Source organism: Paramisgurnus dabryanus, chromosome 10, assembly GCF_030506205.2.
Source record: "Paramisgurnus dabryanus chromosome 10, PD_genome_1.1, whole genome shotgun sequence".
Lineage (NCBI taxonomy): Eukaryota > Metazoa > Chordata > Actinopteri > Cypriniformes > Cobitidae > Paramisgurnus > Paramisgurnus dabryanus.
Window position 1 is genome coordinate 13573218 of NC_133346.1, and position 17722 is coordinate 13590939.

General features: G+C 38.6%; 1 protein-coding gene across 1 annotated transcript in view; it reads right to left on the bottom strand.

Moving 5' to 3' along the window:
- The window catches only part of frem2a (FRAS1 related extracellular matrix 2a), a 62380-nt gene extending 57029 nt beyond the window's left edge, over window positions 1–5351 (bottom strand). The window contains exon 1 of the mRNA XM_065257839.2: window positions 241–5351. Coding sequence (XP_065113911.1) covers window positions 241–5227 — 4987 coding nt within the window. The 5' untranslated portion in view covers window positions 5228–5351. The remainder of the gene's footprint in view (window positions 1–240) is intronic.
- Window positions 5352–17722: the final 12371 nt, after the last annotated feature.

The following is a 17722-nucleotide window of genomic DNA, read 5'->3' on the forward strand; positions in this document are numbered from 1 at the left end:
TTGAAGGCTAAGAGACAAGAACATCTTGCCGCCAGTGTCATAGTCTGAAAATTTCTAACTTACATCATTTCCAGCACTAATATAAGTGAAAAACCTTCTAGAAATTAGTTTTGGGGTACATTTCCTCAAATAATGGTTCTATAGAAATAAAATATATTGAGAAGACTGTACTGTAGGCAGTAGGATCCAATCACTGACCTCATTTGTAATAAAAATACTACGGGGCTGATAATATATTACCTTGGGTAAAGGTGTCGATAGATTCATTGCCTTTGTACAGGTTGCTCAGGTAGCCGTGTTCTGGCTGTGTGGTGATGTGAAAGACCAAAGCCTCAGGACTGCTGTCCCTGTCCACCGCCTTTAGGACTTTGCTTGTGATATGATAACCTAAGTGGCCTGTGGACAAGATCTTTAAAGTCGGAGCGTCTTTGTTGACCACAATCTGCGGTATGCCGTTGTCTACAGACACAATGGTGATCTTCATGGTTTGAGGACTTTGTGTTTCAAATACTGTGTCAGGGAAAACATAAAAGTCTGAGTGTGTTCCATCCGTGACTTTAAAGGAAAAGCTATCGGTTTTAGACTCGGTGCCATCGTGCTTGTAGCTAATCATGTTCTCATTTAGGTCCTGCTTCGTGAAGGACATAACCGGTTGGCTGCCATTGTAAAGCAGTTTCCCGTGAATAGGAAGCTGGGTGACTGTAAACTTCAAAAGGTGCTCGGCCGTATCTTGATCCTCAACGGTCAACTCGAAGGGTGTAATAAGTTTTGTCTGTCCCTCTGTCACTTTAAGGTCGTGAACTGTCAGTACTGGCTTTTTATTGTCAACATCGACAATTGATACACGGAAAGTACGAAACACGGGGTTGTAGCCATCGGTGACCTCAAACTCAAAGCTGTCCATCTTGACTTCATCATCCGCAGTGTGAATGTAGTAGATTTTGCTCCCAGCTAGCTGTAGTTGGGTAAAGGACACTATTGGCATGCCTGGCGTGTCTGTGCTTTCCAAATGACCCCTAACTGGGGCTCTTGTGATGGTGAAGACTAAGTTTTCATCAGGGCTGTTAAGATCACTAGTGCTGAGGAGGTTTGTAGTGAGTGTTACCCTGCCACCTTCTTTTAGTGACACTCCCTTACTGATAACATCAGGAAATACCATATCAATGCTACCCACTGTAATGTAGAAGTATCTGTCAATAAGAGGGTTGATCCCATCTGTTACATCAAACTTGACAAGGTCACGAATGCCTTCCTGGCCATTGTGAGTGTATAAAATGAGACCTTGGTTCACCTCTCTTTGTGTAAAGTTCATGCCAACAGTGATGTTCTCTATAGATCCAACAGATCTTTTATTAACATCACCTGGTGTTTTTCTATAAAGGAAGCCTTGTCCGGGGCCATAGCGAATGATAAAAGTGAGGGACTCGTCATCTGAATCCAGATCAGTGGCTTTTAGTACCTTACTATTTATTTCTTTTGTTTCTCCAATCTCAATTTCAAGTCCATCATTAATGGCTAGCCTTGGAGTTTCATCATCTACAGGAATAATCATTATCATGACAGTGCCATTGACTGAATGTTTTCCGTCTGTAAGTCGGATGTCAAACTTGTCCTCTGTGGTTTCAGAATCATCATGGTCATAAATGATGGTAGAACCTTCTTTGATTTGTTCAAGAGTGAAATTTGTTACTGGGACGGGGCCAGTTGTTTGCTGATTGAGAATGAACCCATGGTTTGGAGGTTTGGTGATAATAAACGTCAACTCGTCTGCAGGAACATCAGCATCAATTCCGTTCAAAAGGGGCGTGTCTATGATAATATTCATGCCCTCCATTACAACAAACTCTCTCATAAACATCTCAGGTTTCTCATCATTGGTTGGAATAATGACGATAGGTAAGATTTGTCCCTCTGAGAAATTCACACCATCGGAGCATCTAAACATGAACCTGTCCTCCACTGGCTCCACTCCTTTATGTATGCTTTGGACATAATAAATATGACCTTCATTTACATCTCTTATGGTGAAAGCACTTAGTGCTGTTCCTGATCTTGACTTCTCAGAGCCCGGTGCTGGAGAGATGTTCTCCACATATCCTGATGCGGGCTGAATAACGATGGTGCACAGGATGTCATCAATTGGCGTGTCACCGTCCTCAACTGTTATCTGCTCCCTACTAACAACTTTTTTATCCCCCTCAAAAACATTCAAAGTAGGGCCGACTATGACCACTGGAGTTTGGTTATCTACAGGGAGAATGGTGACGTGAACCCGGACTCCAATTATTTTGTTACCCCCAATGTTCCATTCATCAGACATGTCTGACAGGGTTAGATTAAAAACATCCTCTATCGAGGTCAGACCAATCTCACCGCTTGTGTGAGCATACACAACCAGACCGCTGATCACATCAGCTTGGGTGAACATGTTCGAGGAAACCCCATTTACAAGAATGTCTCCGAACTTAGGAGCCTCCTCCACAATGAAAGTCAGTCTGAGGTCATCAGTGTCCTCATCTTTTCCCTGGATGACGTTGGAGGTTATTTCCGTGGCACCGTTTTCCAACACATCCAAGTGTGTGCCAAGTGTGCCTTTGGTAAGCGTTGGTGTTTCATCATCAATGGGCTTCACCACTATCTTCACGATGATCGGCACGACGTGAACACCATCGGTAATTTCTAATATGAAAGAGTCACTTGTTATTTCATCACCATTGTGAACATATGATACTTTGCCGTCAGAGATGTCCATCAGATTGAAACTACTTCCTTTTTTCAAATTAGTAAGTGTATGTTGAATGTGACCGTGCACTGGAAGTTGACTTACTGTAAATAAAATGAACTCCTTATCAGTGTCAAGGTCATTCGCGTCAAGTTCGGCACTTGCAATGATGTGCACCCCCCTCTCGAGTACGGCGAAGCCTGTATTCGTTATCTGTGGGGGTTTGTTGTTTACCGGCTGCAGAAAAATGGTAAAAACACCATCAACGCTGTTTCCAGCAGTGTCTTCTACTTTGAAATGAAACTGCACCACATGGGGTGTGATGCCAAGCTCATGGTCTGGTGGGCTATAGGAAATCTTATGATGGTTAACTTGTGCTTGAGTAAATTCTGTTACTTCACTAGCAGAGCTTTCCGTTAAAACGATAGATCCGAATCTAACTGGATTATTCTCATCTGTGTCAGTTGGCGGCACAGTTATTGTATATTTCAGGTCGCGATCCTCTGAATCCAGGTCTGTGTAACGCAGGACAATTTTGCTAAAATGAGTCAACTGATATTCATGCACCATCATCTGCAAAGTAGTGCCTGGAAACAGCACAGGTGGAACGTCGTCGATAGGCAGAATTTTAATAACAAATGAATTCTCACCAGAGTGGTTGGGAGGATCGGCATCATCTTGTACTTTAAACACAAACTGATCAGTAATTGCTTCTGTGATGTGTGGACCCGTGTGCTTATAAAAGAGCTTTTCGTCTGTAATGTCTTTCTGAAGCCACTCTGTCACTACTTTCTCATAAACGCCATCTTCTGCATTAAATTTCCATGAAGTCGGGTCCTCTGGAGCTTCGGATTGCCTCATGAGGACCTCTCCGATATCTGAAAGTGGAGGCTGAAGGCTAAATCTAATGGTGGAATCTTCAGAGTCAATATCTGCTGCGCTGAGCATGAGCTGTGTGATGGGTACCATTTGGTTTTTGAATAAAATCAGCCCTGTGTTTGCATTTATAATGGGTGGCTCATCGTCTGTGGGTACGATTGTGATGGGGAACAAAAACTCAACTTCATGCTTGCCATCGGACATCCTGAAAATGATATTATCACTGTATGTGTCACTTCCATCGTGTTGGTAAACCACAATGCCGACTTCAAGGTCAGCGGGAGTAAAATACTTTCTGTTGGTGCCCAGCAGAGATAACTGACCGTGACGCAGACCATCAACCACAGTTATCTTTACACTGTCCAGGTTGTCCTCATCACTTACTTCTAAATTGTTCTGAGTGAACAAAGACCTAGACTGGCCTTCATACAAAAGCTGACCGGTATTCTTAGTCACAACTGGTGCTAAAGTGTTCATAGGCTTGACAACAATCATGAATGCAAATGGATCTGAAATGCCACCATCTGTGTCTATGACTTCAAACTCTATCTGAAAGATCCGCTCGGTCTCCGAGTCCAGAGATGGAGGTTTGTATGCAATTTTTAATTCTGTCAAATCCTTTTGATAAAACGAAGTGATGGGTAGATTTCTATCATCTGTACTCACAATATAACCCTCCTCGAATGACAACGGTGAGGTGATGTTGAAAATAAGATCACCAGGATTGGATTCTGTATCTTCGGCCGCCAGCATATCAGGAGTTAAAGCTGTCATAACAAACTGATCAACCTCCATCATCATCATTGACACAAAACTGGGTCTGGGTGGAGTGTTTTCCACACCGTCTTTAATCCGGATCATCACGTGAAAAAACTCCTGCTTCAGTAAATTGTTTTCTTTGTTACGAAGCTCCACAACCATCGGGATGTAATCCTTATTAGGAGACTTATGGGTAGATGTGTGCTCATACCGGATATCCGATTTAAGAAACTGCTCACAGTCCATCATCTTTTCCAATTTGCTTTCATCAACAACTTTGCCATATCTAGGTAAAGCACTGCTGGTAACCAATGATGTGACTTCACATTTTTCAGAATCCTTATCATAGGTAAATTCTAGTACTTTTTGGTCAATACGGTTACTAGTACCATGTTGTTTATCAACAGTTAGTGGCATGTGTTTCGTCACTATCTCCAATTGTGTGAACACAACCGCAACCTCTAACATAAACGGGATAATGATAGTTTCAGTCTGAGTGTCGTACCTGAGTTGTAGCTTCACCCTGTCCTCTGCAGGGCTCCTAGAGCCAAAATGAGTGTACTTGACATCGTTTGGACCAAATTCACACGGGAACTTTTTGGGTGAGAGATGCCCCGGTCTCTGAGACAGCGGGTCGTTATCCAGCACTGTGATACTGCACCTATCACCCGGTTGAACTTCAATGACCAAATCGTTCACGGGATCGATGTACACCGATCTCCCAAAAGGCACGTGTATACCATTGTTCGCCACCAATATCGCATCCTCCGAGAGTTCCGGTGTTAACGCGTACGACAGCGCGTGTTGATCGACTCCTCGCGCACCTGTCAATAAAACGAAGAGAATGAGACACGCGTAAAGTTCCATCGTGCACGAGCCTGTACTGTAAACAGCCACGAGAGTTTTGTGGGTGATTAAAATATCCAATGGAATGCCGACTTGATTTTCTGCTCGTGTGCTCTACATCCACGAGAAGACAGGAAAGTTGAGAATTCCCACACACGCGCCGGGATGCTAGCGCGGCATGCCTACACTGAGTGAGAGGAGCAGTTTTAAGTTGAGCGTGTCTGTAGGATGGAGTCAAAGGACACGCCCACAGCTTCAGTTGATTGGATGCTGAGTTGCGTTCACGCGCTCGCAGGTGATATTCTGAGGACTCGCGTGTCATATTTAGATGCGCGTCGATTATTTAATAACACACAGTTAGTTAGGAAATTCAACATGTTCTCTGTAAAACCCTCTTTGTCTGACAAAAGAAAGAAAGCAAAAATAAAAACAGTTCCAGTACATTTTCATTTGGAAATGTAACATTATTTCACAAACATTTATGGTTATAAAATAGTTATAAATGGTTCCATTGTCTACAAAATGTAAAATAAACTTTCTGACACAGTAAGAACAAATAAAAACAATTCATTATATCTCTGTTTACTAGAAATAAAAAACATGGAATAAGTTTAATGAGAATTCTCGCATTGGTTTTTTATATATTTTCTTACCCACAACCTGTAGCCCACAATGGAAAAATACTATGGTATTTTATATTAATTACTACACTTTGTTAATGTATACTATATTTTTGTATTTTGTAACATTAACTATAATGAAGTGATAACTGTAGTAAATAAACTACTGAATATAATCAAACATTTACTATGGTAAGGTTCAAACACTATAGTATAGGCCTGTAACCATTCTAATACTAAAGTTTTATGTGGGAACCCTCACACAGACCTGTTAACATTTTAGATAAAGTACAATGCGATTATTGAAATATATGTGCCTCTTTTTACACACACACACACAAACACGCATGCACACACCAGTCAGAGACAGTTCCTCTCTGTTTAGTACAAAGTAGAGGGTCCTCAGAAGTATGTTGCGACGCTTTCAATTACATTATGAGAGACTACGGTGTGGGTTTTATGTGTTCCTGCTGGGAACGACTGTTTCCCACATAACTTCAGACCTGTAATCAATCATCTGTTCAGACAACATAAATATTAGTGATGACTTGAGCGAATAAAGCTCCCTGTAGTTTCTCTGCTGATCCCAAACTTTCTGTGTAATTTCAAAGCGAAATCAATGCAACTCATTTGACCCAAGAATTAAAGTCGGAGAAAATCTTGCAGGAAAAAGGCTGAGCAATAAAAATGTTTTTTATTGACTCGGTTCTGCTGCTATTGGAACAAATATTTCATTAGAGACTTAAGTTTAAAGAGCAAATGAAAGAAACAACTCACAAAACAGATGGCCAAAATTACTAATGTGGGAAAACTTACATTGGGTGCATTATGTTTACATTACTATGCAATTATAGCTTGAGCTGTGTAATATAATAATATAAAACATATTTGATATACAAGAGTATTTTGTTCTCTTATACAGACATAACAGCATTCACATTTGTCCTTCTTCTCAGAAATAAAAAGCAGCTTTCACAGTTGTTATATTTCCATTTGCCGGGTTTCCCTCTGTTCCTCTGTGATAGCAGCTTTAGAAAACGGCAGTCTGTGCAAATACATGCTCACAGTTACAATAGCAAACAGTATGTCTGCTCTTCTCTTTAATGGTAGAAGAAGATCCATCCCAAACAGACCAAAACAAAATTACACTGTCTGACAGTCTAACTGAATCATATTTGACAGATGTCTCTTCAGAGTCAATCTTTAAAAGTATTTTTGTTTATCAAACTGAACCAGTTTGTAGACACTGGCAGAAACATGACATAAAACTCAATTGCATTGCATCCTTTAAGTTTGTCTATTTTCTATTTTAATGTGCTCTTATCTCACTTTATCTTGTGCAATGAATGCAAAATGCAAACAGGTGCGAATTTGTAATTGCCCGTAATGCCTTTGCAGAAGGACAGTTTTGCACATTAATAATAACATATTAATACATTTTGTTGGTTTTCTTTTCCCAATGGATCTGAAACACGAGCTGTAACACTTCTTAAGTCAGTGTGCATCTTTTCATCTTGAAAACTGCCGAAAAGAGCAAAACAGCATCTTTGGGAATTGTGAAAAAGTATATGGATTTAACAATACATTTTCCGAAAGGTCACTTGCTCCTCTTGAGTACTGTTGCCATTTCAGTTACAGATGCTGGAAAGTAAGGAATAATGTTCACAAGCCAGAACTACATTTAGTTTTTTTCCACTGTGTACCTTTTTTTTAATCTAAAGACATGAGAGCCGTGTTACATACTTTCAGAGATGTAGGTTTAAATTAGAAGTTGGTTTGGAGGTAAATAACAATAATTGAGTAATTACTGTTCTGCTGTTACAGCTGGACTTTCTTCAGACCAGATATACATTTGACCTGTGGCTATTTTGGGTTTAAAGCCAAAGATCTCAAAAAAGAAACAAACAACTTATAATGACTTCCTTCTCATTCTGTAGTGTGAAAAACTTTAGACAACAGTATCCTTTGATCATAATCGGTTCTACAGTCCTTTGTATGTTGAATACCAACAAAGGAAAACCTCAGGAGTGACATAAATTCACCCAACAGCAATGCAAAAGGCTGAGCGCATGCCAAGACACGTGAAATATGTGATTAAAAATCAGTTTTATCCATCAAATATTCAGTTTTAAACTATTATTAAAATACATATAAAAAACATAGTATTGTTTTGTTGAGAAAATTAATGTAAACTTTTTTTGCAATATTCAAGAAAATCAATAAATAGTAAATAAATGCCAATAAATACATTATTTTGATTAGGAATTTGACAGAAATGTTGTCAGTAGTTGACAGAATGAAACAAAATTGATCAATTTTACTCACATACCTACACTCTAAATTAACCCAAAAAAATGTATATTTGACCCAACAATGGGTTAAAATAACCCAGCATCGGTTAAATTCTTGAATTTCCTTGTTATAGTCACAAAATATTTTGCTCATTTATCTGTGTCATTGTCACGGATCTCCGCATTTTTCCGTGTCTGTACCACAGACTTTCTTTTCTGTGTCATTTTCACGTATTGGTTACTGAATGGTTTTTCCTATTTTCTTACCATTTTCGCGTGGGTTTGGGGTTAGAACGACTTTCTGTAACATAAAATGACATCCTAACCCTAACCCCAAATCTAACCCCAAACCCATGTGAAAATTGTTTTAAAATAGGAAAAACAATTGGGTAACCAATACGTGAAACTGACACAGAAAAGAAAGTCCGTGGTACGGACACCAAAAAATGCGGAGATCCATGACAATGAAACGGATAAATTAGCAAAATATTCCGTAACTATAACAAAGAAATTTGTGAGATCATGTTGAATAAATTAGAAGCCAACATATTGGGTCGTCCCTTTTTGAACCAATGCTGTGTTAAAAACAGCCCAGCACACTTTAAAAAAAAAAAGGTACATGAAGATACAAAGTTGTCACTGGGGCGGTACCTTTTCAAAAAGTACACTTTTGTACCTAAAAGGTACATATTGGTACCTCTAAGGTGCATGCTATTACCTTCAAGATACATTCTGGTATCTCAGGAACATATCTGTACCTAAATGGACATTTTTAAAGGTAGCGTTCTGATGACATAAGGTTCCTTTTCTAATATAAAAGGTACATTTAGAAAAACTTAAAATAATCCTGAAGTGGTCTCCTATTTTTTAAAGAAGCTGTATGAGTACCCTTAACTCTTTCACCGCCATTGACGAGATATCTCGTCAATTAAGAGAAAACGCTTCCCCGCCAATGACGAGATTTTCCGTCTTTCCGGAACACTGCTATTATCCACCAGGTGGCGCACTTCCGCAACTTATACAACCCGGAAGTAGCGCCTCACGTGAAAGAGAAAGAACTCCGTGTATGTTTTAAAGATCGCTCTGCATCTGATCTCTATCAAAAGTCCTTCACAAAAATGGAATTATCTCAGCTTTTTGCTCAAAATTGGGTGTTTTTGAAGAAACCTACCCATGTTTGAGAGGTGATTACAAGAGAACTAATGAAGGTAGGATGAAACGTTTTTTGTTGAAAGCAGAGGGTCTGTTCTTTCATCTGATATATTTTTTGTTTATATATTTAAAGAAGAACATTTTCTGTAAGGCATTAAACTTTTGTGAAAATCATGAAAAATGCTGGCGCTGGCTGGCAACTTTTTTTTTAAATGCTGGCGGGGAAAGAGTTAAATGGAAAACACCACTGTTCTTACCTCAACTTAGACGATTAATACTTACCTATCTTTATCAATGTGTACACTTAATCCTTGTACAGCGCGTTGTGAATGTGTTAGCATTTAGCCTAGCCCCATTCATTCCTTAGGATCCAAACAGAGTAAATTTAGAAGCCACCAAACACTTCCATGGTGCAGTAATATTGACAGAGGTTTAATCGAGAGGGGAAGTAGTCAGGAGGTGATGATGTTACTGCACCCAGAGGTCAAAGTGCTGCAAACTAAGTGCTCTTCCGCCATACAATAGTTCTCCTTTTTAATCAGCTTAAAAATTGCCACGTTTTATTTTGTGCCACCATACTTACTCGTGTAACTACTCATGTAACAGTCTTTATATAGGGAAAACATGGAAGTGTTTGGTGGCTTCCTGTTTGGATCCTAAGGAATGAATGGGGCTAGGCTAAATGCTAACACATTCACGATGTGATGTACAAAGATTACGTGCATGCATTGAATAAAGATAGGTATGTATTAATTTGTCTAAGTTGAGGTAAGAACATAGTCAAATATAAAATAAAGGTGGTGTTTTCCTTTAACAAAAAGTGGACAAGGGCATGCACATATTCCAATAACTCTGTCTTAACTGTACTGCTTTCAGCCCATACCGTGCAATTCCCCCATCATTTTTTGATGTTTGCATTTTTTTAATAACCATTTATCACTTAAATTCTTTATATTGTATGGAACCTAAATTGATGTGTGCTTCCGTTTTTTGTTTTCGATTATAACAACAACAAAAAGTAACATGTACAGTACTGTAGGTACTAAAACAGTAAAGCTGTTAGTAGGTGCTGTTGACAGAAATGATTTAATAAATTCAGTCAATAATTGTGGAAGTGTCAAAGTATGGTAAATACTTAGTTGTCATGTCGGTTCTGCATCTTCTCATTAGTGCATAATTTTGACATTTTTCCTCATAATATGTGTATGCATCTTTTTAGCTCACAGAAAAACACACAAAAGCTAACAAAGCAGAAAAACTGCACAACTGATGCTCTTTCTGGTCCCTGCTATTAAATATTAGTTATACAACAGTGGCCTTAAAGAATATATATAGTGGGTAGAATACCTATTGAACATGTGACCTTTTTTAGTAAATATATTTCTAAAGATGCTATTGACATGACATTTTCACCAGATGTCAGTAACAACCCATGCAATCCACACATAGATGTTCATAAAGTTATGTGTAATCATGTAAAATGACACAGGAAAAAGTAATGGACCCCTGAAGGAACGGAGGTGCAAAAATGCATGTAAAGCCAAAACAGTCAGTAATAAAAAAAGCAATCCTGCCCCTTGTCCGTGCAAATAACAGCTGGTTCAGTCCCAACTAATGGCCTATAAAATAGTGTCTCATTACAAAGGTGTCATGTAAGAAACATCTCATGATGAGTAAACCCAAACACACAGCCAGGGAAACTCTCAATTGGTTTCAGAGAAAGAAAATAAAAACGCTAGAATGGCCCAGTCATGACTTGAATCGGAAATATATGGAAAGAACTAAAGATCAGAGAGATAATTCACAAATCACCATATTTTTATGCTAAAAAAATAAATTAAACCACTTCAACTAGTTTTTAAGTTATGTCCACTATTCAAAGGTCAAAACTTAAAATAGTACATTGAATTGACTTAAAAAACCAAGTGGTTTTAACTTCATGCTGCATTTTTTTAGTGATATACAGGAGGCATCTCCCTATCACACATTTTTACCTCAAGTAATGTTTTGTCTTCACTCATGAAGTTTAATTCTTCACGCTGAGGTAGTGATTAAAACATTGCCCTTGTTTTATGTAAATTAAAGCATGGGAAGGTTCTCATAACACATTTGAAGATTTTGTTATCATCAAAGGCTTTTGTACAAAGTATTACATATTTTCAGTATGAGTGTTCAATACTTTTCTTTGAATGTGTGGATTGCATAAGTTGTTACCAACATCTGGTAAATATTTCATGTCAATGGCAGCTTTAAAAATATCTTTACTGAGAAAAATTGTGATGTAAATATTGTAAAAGTCTAATGTAAAAGTCAGCATTATTACAATCATTTGGCAAAAATCCCCAAATACTTGGGCAATAAGATTTACTGTCCAAAAGAGGGCACTGTTGTACCATTCCATATCACAGCATCAAGATCTCAAAAAGTGAACCCTTCAGGAATTAAAGCATTTATTTATATCAGCACAGGTTTTAGTGGGAATTATAGGATCAATACATTTAATGGGCATAAGAAATTACCATTTAAATAAAAGATAAAAGAGTTAAGGAAAGCGAACGCTTAAACAACTATTTATTGTAAATATGTATTCAGGCCCTGGCGATTAAAGGTCCCTTGAATTTCCATTAGAGGCAGGCAATCTAAAATGAGATCTAATGGAGGTTCTGTGCAGGGTGGACTCTCTGCTATATATATATATATATATATAGGGAAAGAACTGTTCACCCTGAGATCGCTTTCTTAAATCAGACACCTAATGACATTGTAAATCTAACAGCATACAATGAATAAATTAAGATTGTAATAGTTTTACACAGAACCTCACTGTGATAGAGAATTCTTGTCCAGACTGTAAAGCTGTAAATTTAAATGAATGATGCCTGAGAAAAGGCAATTTACAAAACCCCATAACCACACTGGGAAATGGTTTATCTTGAATTTTTTTTTTTTTTTTTTTTTTAGCATAAATTTTACAAGATTTAGAGCAGAGGTGCCCAAACTAGGCCCTTCATGCTACGTGAGATCAAGAAAAAAGGATATACATCATTGACGCAGATGTTCATATTTCTAATTAAAGGGGCCATGGCACAATACTTTTTATTTTAAGATGTCAAATAAATCTTTGTTGTCCCCAGAGCACATATGTGAAGTTTTAGCTCAAAATACCATATAGATAATTTATTATAGTATGTTAAAATTGCCACTTTGTAGGTGTGTGCAAAAATGTGCCGTTTTGGGTGTGTCGTTTAAAATGCAAATGAGCGGATGAAATTCAATTGTGCTGTAAATTATTTTCTTTCTCGCTCTTTTTCTCTGCACTAAATGGCAGTGCTGTGGTTGGATAGTGCAGATTAAGGGGTGGTATTATTATAATAAGAGCTCCTTATGACATCATAAGGAGAGCCAAATTTTAACGACCTATTTTTTCATTTGCTTGTAGAGAATGGTTTAGCAAAACTAAGTAACAGGGTTGATCTTTTTCACATTTTCTAGGTTGATAGAAGCACAGGGGACCCAATCATAGCACTTAAACATGGAAAAATTCAGATTTTCATGCCTAAATGTAATCTTTTTTGTTTTATTTGTACATTAAAAAAATGTTAATTGAAATTAAATGCAAGGAATTATGTACATGCATACTTGAAGGTGTATAGCATGCATCACAAAACTCAACGAACTTGGGTACTATAGGCTAATAATGGAGAGCTTGAGGCAGTGGCACACAGACAAAGGAAAATGTTAGGAAAAATTATTTTTTACAACCGTACCTGCATTAAAAACTACATCAGTTATGCATAAACAGAGTAATGTTTGCTTATTTTTTATTTATATATATATATATATTAGAAAATTATAAATTAAGAGAACAAGGCAACTTTAATATTAATATAAAACAGCAACATTTACTTTCGACCCAGTCAGGTTTGATTTTTGGCCGTTGGTAGAAAAAAGTTTGGGCACCCCTGATTTAAAGAGTTTATGCTTAACACATAACAAAACAATTTACCAATGGTGTATAAAATAACAACTTCTATTAATAAGAATCATTTTAAGTAATGATGCAATTATAAAGATACATTATTTCAAAGCACATCTTATACTGTATGCAATTTTGCTTCTCCAGTTAACAAATAATTTTTTAGTGATGTTAGATTTTTATGATTCAGAAAACAAGTGCATCGTTGTTTATTGAAGCACTGAACGCCAGCCTGAGAAGGTGGTATACAATAAATCGAAACAGTAAAAACAACAACAAAAGCAGACATTTGCATTCTGGCCAGTTTAGCCGAAATGTTTTCACGGCTATTCCATAATTCATAGACACGAGTCATGACAAATGAGTAGCTTTATTAGGCTCATTGTAAAATTGACCGTGTTAATCCGACAAGGGAAAACGCTGCTTAATTTCCAAATATTCCAGCTGAGGGCACTGTGAATATTGTCTCCAGCATGCCGTGCCAGATTTGTTATGAACCCTCTCGGCTTTCTAATCACAAATCGCTCACGAAATGAATTCCTGGCCTGGGGCGCCGAAAGCATCACAACAGGGGAACACATGTTCACGCTGAGTAAATAATCCAATGAGCATAATCTGTATAATCCAATCTTTATGTACATATACAGAGTACTTCAATTGGATTGCAGTTTGATTCGTGGTTTATAAAATGATTTACTGTATATACAGTAATACTGAAGAAATGGGAAGCCTGGCTGTTAAAATCTCGCAGTTTCCTATAATCTGGCTCTCTGGAGAGCCCTCCTGCTGCTTTGCAGAGCCAACTTTGAACCTCAAGTCTTTGCTCGCTGTGTAGACACTAAAGAAAATAGGCTGTTATAATGGGTTCTGCCACATCATGCTTTTCCTGTCCAAAGTAATGAGAGGAAAGCATGGTGGGAGGAGTGGGGTGAGAAGGAGAGAAAGGAATTGAGGTTAATTATGGGCCACATGCATGCTGTAGATGGCGGGCTGATCGATGCTGAGGAGTGACATAATGGATCTCTCATAAGTGGTCATTTGGACAAATAGCTGTTTAGACTGTTACGCAGGAAGAAATGTTGCTATTGCACGATCTTCACGGCCGAGACTGAAGCAGGGGACAAATATCGAATAACGCATTTATGGGGAGCTAATTAGGTTGCTACCGTCTGCCTGTAACATTTGGTAAGCAATACCAATCAAACAAGTGATCATTAGAATGGCGGATTTGATGAGTTGCAGGGTTTTCTGCTAAATCACTTTTAGTCGTCTAGATTTCGGAGATACATTTGTATAGTGTTTCACCTTAATCCTGTTTTGTTGGTAAAATCATCATAAATGAAATTCGGAAGTATTAGACTTTTGTTCAGAGGATGGTATACAATTTTCAAATAAAGGTGCTGCAGAAGGGCCCTTATAGTGATGCCATAGAACAGGAGTGGGGAACCCTGAGTTCTGGAGGGCCACTGTCCTGCAGAGTTTAGTTCCAACCCTAACCAAACACACCTGAATTTCATTTCAAAGTAATCCTGAAGAATTTTCAGGTGTTTTAATTAGGGTTGGAACTAAACTTTGCAGGACAATGGCCCTCCAGGACCAGGGTTCCCCACCCCGCCATAGAAGAACCATTATTGATTACCCAAAGAATAATTTATTGCTTAATTAAAAAAAGTGTTTTCCCAACCCTGATCCTGGAGGCAAACCAACACTATCTTAAAAACAAATGGTGCTAAATAGCACTAAAACTTTTATAATAATAGGGGAACCACTTTAAGTGCCATATAGCACCTAGCACCATATTGTGCGAATCATAATTGGTGATATAGTGATGCTATATCACCCGGTATGGTTTTTCATAGGTGAAGAAAAAAATCGTTCTCTTTTTTTTAGAGTGTACATATTTTCCAACTCTTTGGCCCTGTCACAAATGGCGCACTTCATGTGGACTTTCGGTCTTGTGGCCTTAAATTGCGCATGCTCGCTTAGTCTACGAGTCCGTAGGGTGTCCCATCTGTCATTTTTATGCTCATCAGTGTGCTCATCACTGTCCACTTTTACCCTTGATGCGGTCTTCGGCGAAGCGCGCATTGTTGCAGGCTTCACGCACTTTACCTACCCAGAAGTCCTTGCGATAGAGCAATCAGACAAATCAGATGGGAAGAGTTCACACTCCTATTTCCGGCGTGCCGCTCGAGTCTGTCCCAAAATACAACTCTGGCGGCCCTCGTGGACTCACCTCAATGGTTCCTAAGGTCTGCACTACAAGATGTCATCAAAGTGTGGAGTCTGAAGAAGTCCACAAGTCCGAAGTGTGCCATTTGGGACAGGGCCTTTCTTTTAAAATACACCTGAATCCCTTAGCTCATTAGTACAGAATCCAAGATAGGAAATAATGTGATGTGGGAGACATCCAAAACGTGCAATGTTGGTGTGCCTCCGGAACAGGGTTGGAAAATACTAGAATTTATTTGAAATTTTTGGAACTCAAAGGTTCTTTATGGAACCACAAGCCAAAAATGGTTCTTCTATAGGAGGGGTGTCCAATCCTGCTCATGGAGGAGTCAGACTAGAAACTTTCAGGCAGTTTTATTAAGAGAAATTATAGAGACACCTTTGTTCTATAGCATCCCAGCAAGCAATTTGGCTTAAAAGACGCCAAATAGTTGTCAAGACATAGCCTAGACGTCGAGGCTAAAACTAGACGAAATTTGGGCTCTAACGCACAGGCTACACACATAAAGAAATGCAACCAAACACTTTATACTGACTGTTGTTTTATCTTACATGATGAAATATCAGATATCTTTCGAGTTAAAGGAAATAATTTATATAAATGCGATTCTCAGTTATTGTAAGGACATCGATATGCCTGGATAGGATTCTGTGTTGCAGAAAGGTTTAAAATGCACCTCAGAACCTCAGATAAAAATACATTTTCATAAAACGCTTATCTGCTACCACACTGGAACACTTTCATGCACCATTGCTAAAATCCTGCTCATTTATTCCTGTCACATCAACTGTAAAATAAAACCGCGATGCCAAGCTTAAAAAAAGTTTAACCTCGTGCCTGCACGATCACGCCATTAATAGAATTCAAATCAGGTCAAGACATCTCTAGAATATATATTAAATCATTAATAGAGGTGCAAAAGTGAGGGACTGGTATTGTATCTAAAGTTAACCAGCATAGACCAGTATAATTTATACAACATTTGCTGGTCTTGCTGGTATGACCAGCATGGGATGCTACTGCTGGTATGCTCATGACCACCAGCTAAACCAACACCAAACCAGCATGGGAATTATGCTGGTCTATGCTGGTCACCAGCAAACCAGCACCAAAACACAACATATGCTGGTCTTGCTGGTATGCTGTTTTTTTCCAGCAGTGTACATCCTGAAATAATGTTTGGATGAGAAAACTTCACATTAAGCGGTATCACATCAAGTCATGTATATTTGTATAGCGCTTTATTGCAATTTTTATTCCTTCATAGAAGCTTTATAAGAAAGATAATGGTCTCCCAGCTTGGTTTTAGCTGGTATTGCTGGTGTAGCAAGATGATCTAGCTGTGTTTTGGTCACTTTTAAGCTGGTCTAGATAGACTTAGCTGGTTAGACCGGAAGACCAGCGGACCCACCAGCTTGACCAGCTTTGCCAGGCTGGGAGGACCAGCTTAGACCAGCTACTTCCACTTTAAACCAGCTACCAGCTTATGCTGGTCTTTGCTGGATTTTTATAGGGAAACTATTATTAACCAACGATTTCATTGTACGCACGGGTGTTGCCGCGGTTATGCGTCTATCGCAAAGTTGATGCCAACATCCTAATACCATTCAGGTAGGCTACACATACAATATGTGTACCTTTGATGTAATTATTTTGGTGTACTTTTGAAAAGGGTACCGCTGTGAAGCCGCCTTTCCACTGCACACGACAAACGACGGCCGATAAGCCGGAAGTCATTCATTTCCTATGGAGAGTCGCAAAGCGGATGCGTGAGGTGCCGACCATCTGCGGATGCGTAAATATCGGACTTTTTTTTCGGACAGTAGCCTATAGCGAGTAAAACATTACAGTAAACCCCTACTGAAAAAAACCTGCTTGTCTCCCAGCTTGGTATTAGCTGGTTTAGCAAGCTGGTCACTTTTAAAGATGGTCTTGCAGGACTTAGCTGGTCAGGCTGGAAGACAAGCTGACCCACCAGCTTGACCAGCTTTGCCAGGCTGAGAGGACCAGCTTAAAGGGACACTCCACTTTTTTAAAATATGCTAATTTTCGAGCTCCCCTACAGTTAAATATTTGATTTTTACCATTTTGGAATCCATTCAGCTGATCTCCGGCGCTACCACTTTTAGCATAGCTTAGCATAATCCATTGAATCTGATTAGACCATTAGCATTGTGCTCAAAAATAACCAAAGAGTTTTTATATTTTTCCTATTTAAAGTCCTTGATTATTACGGCAGAATGA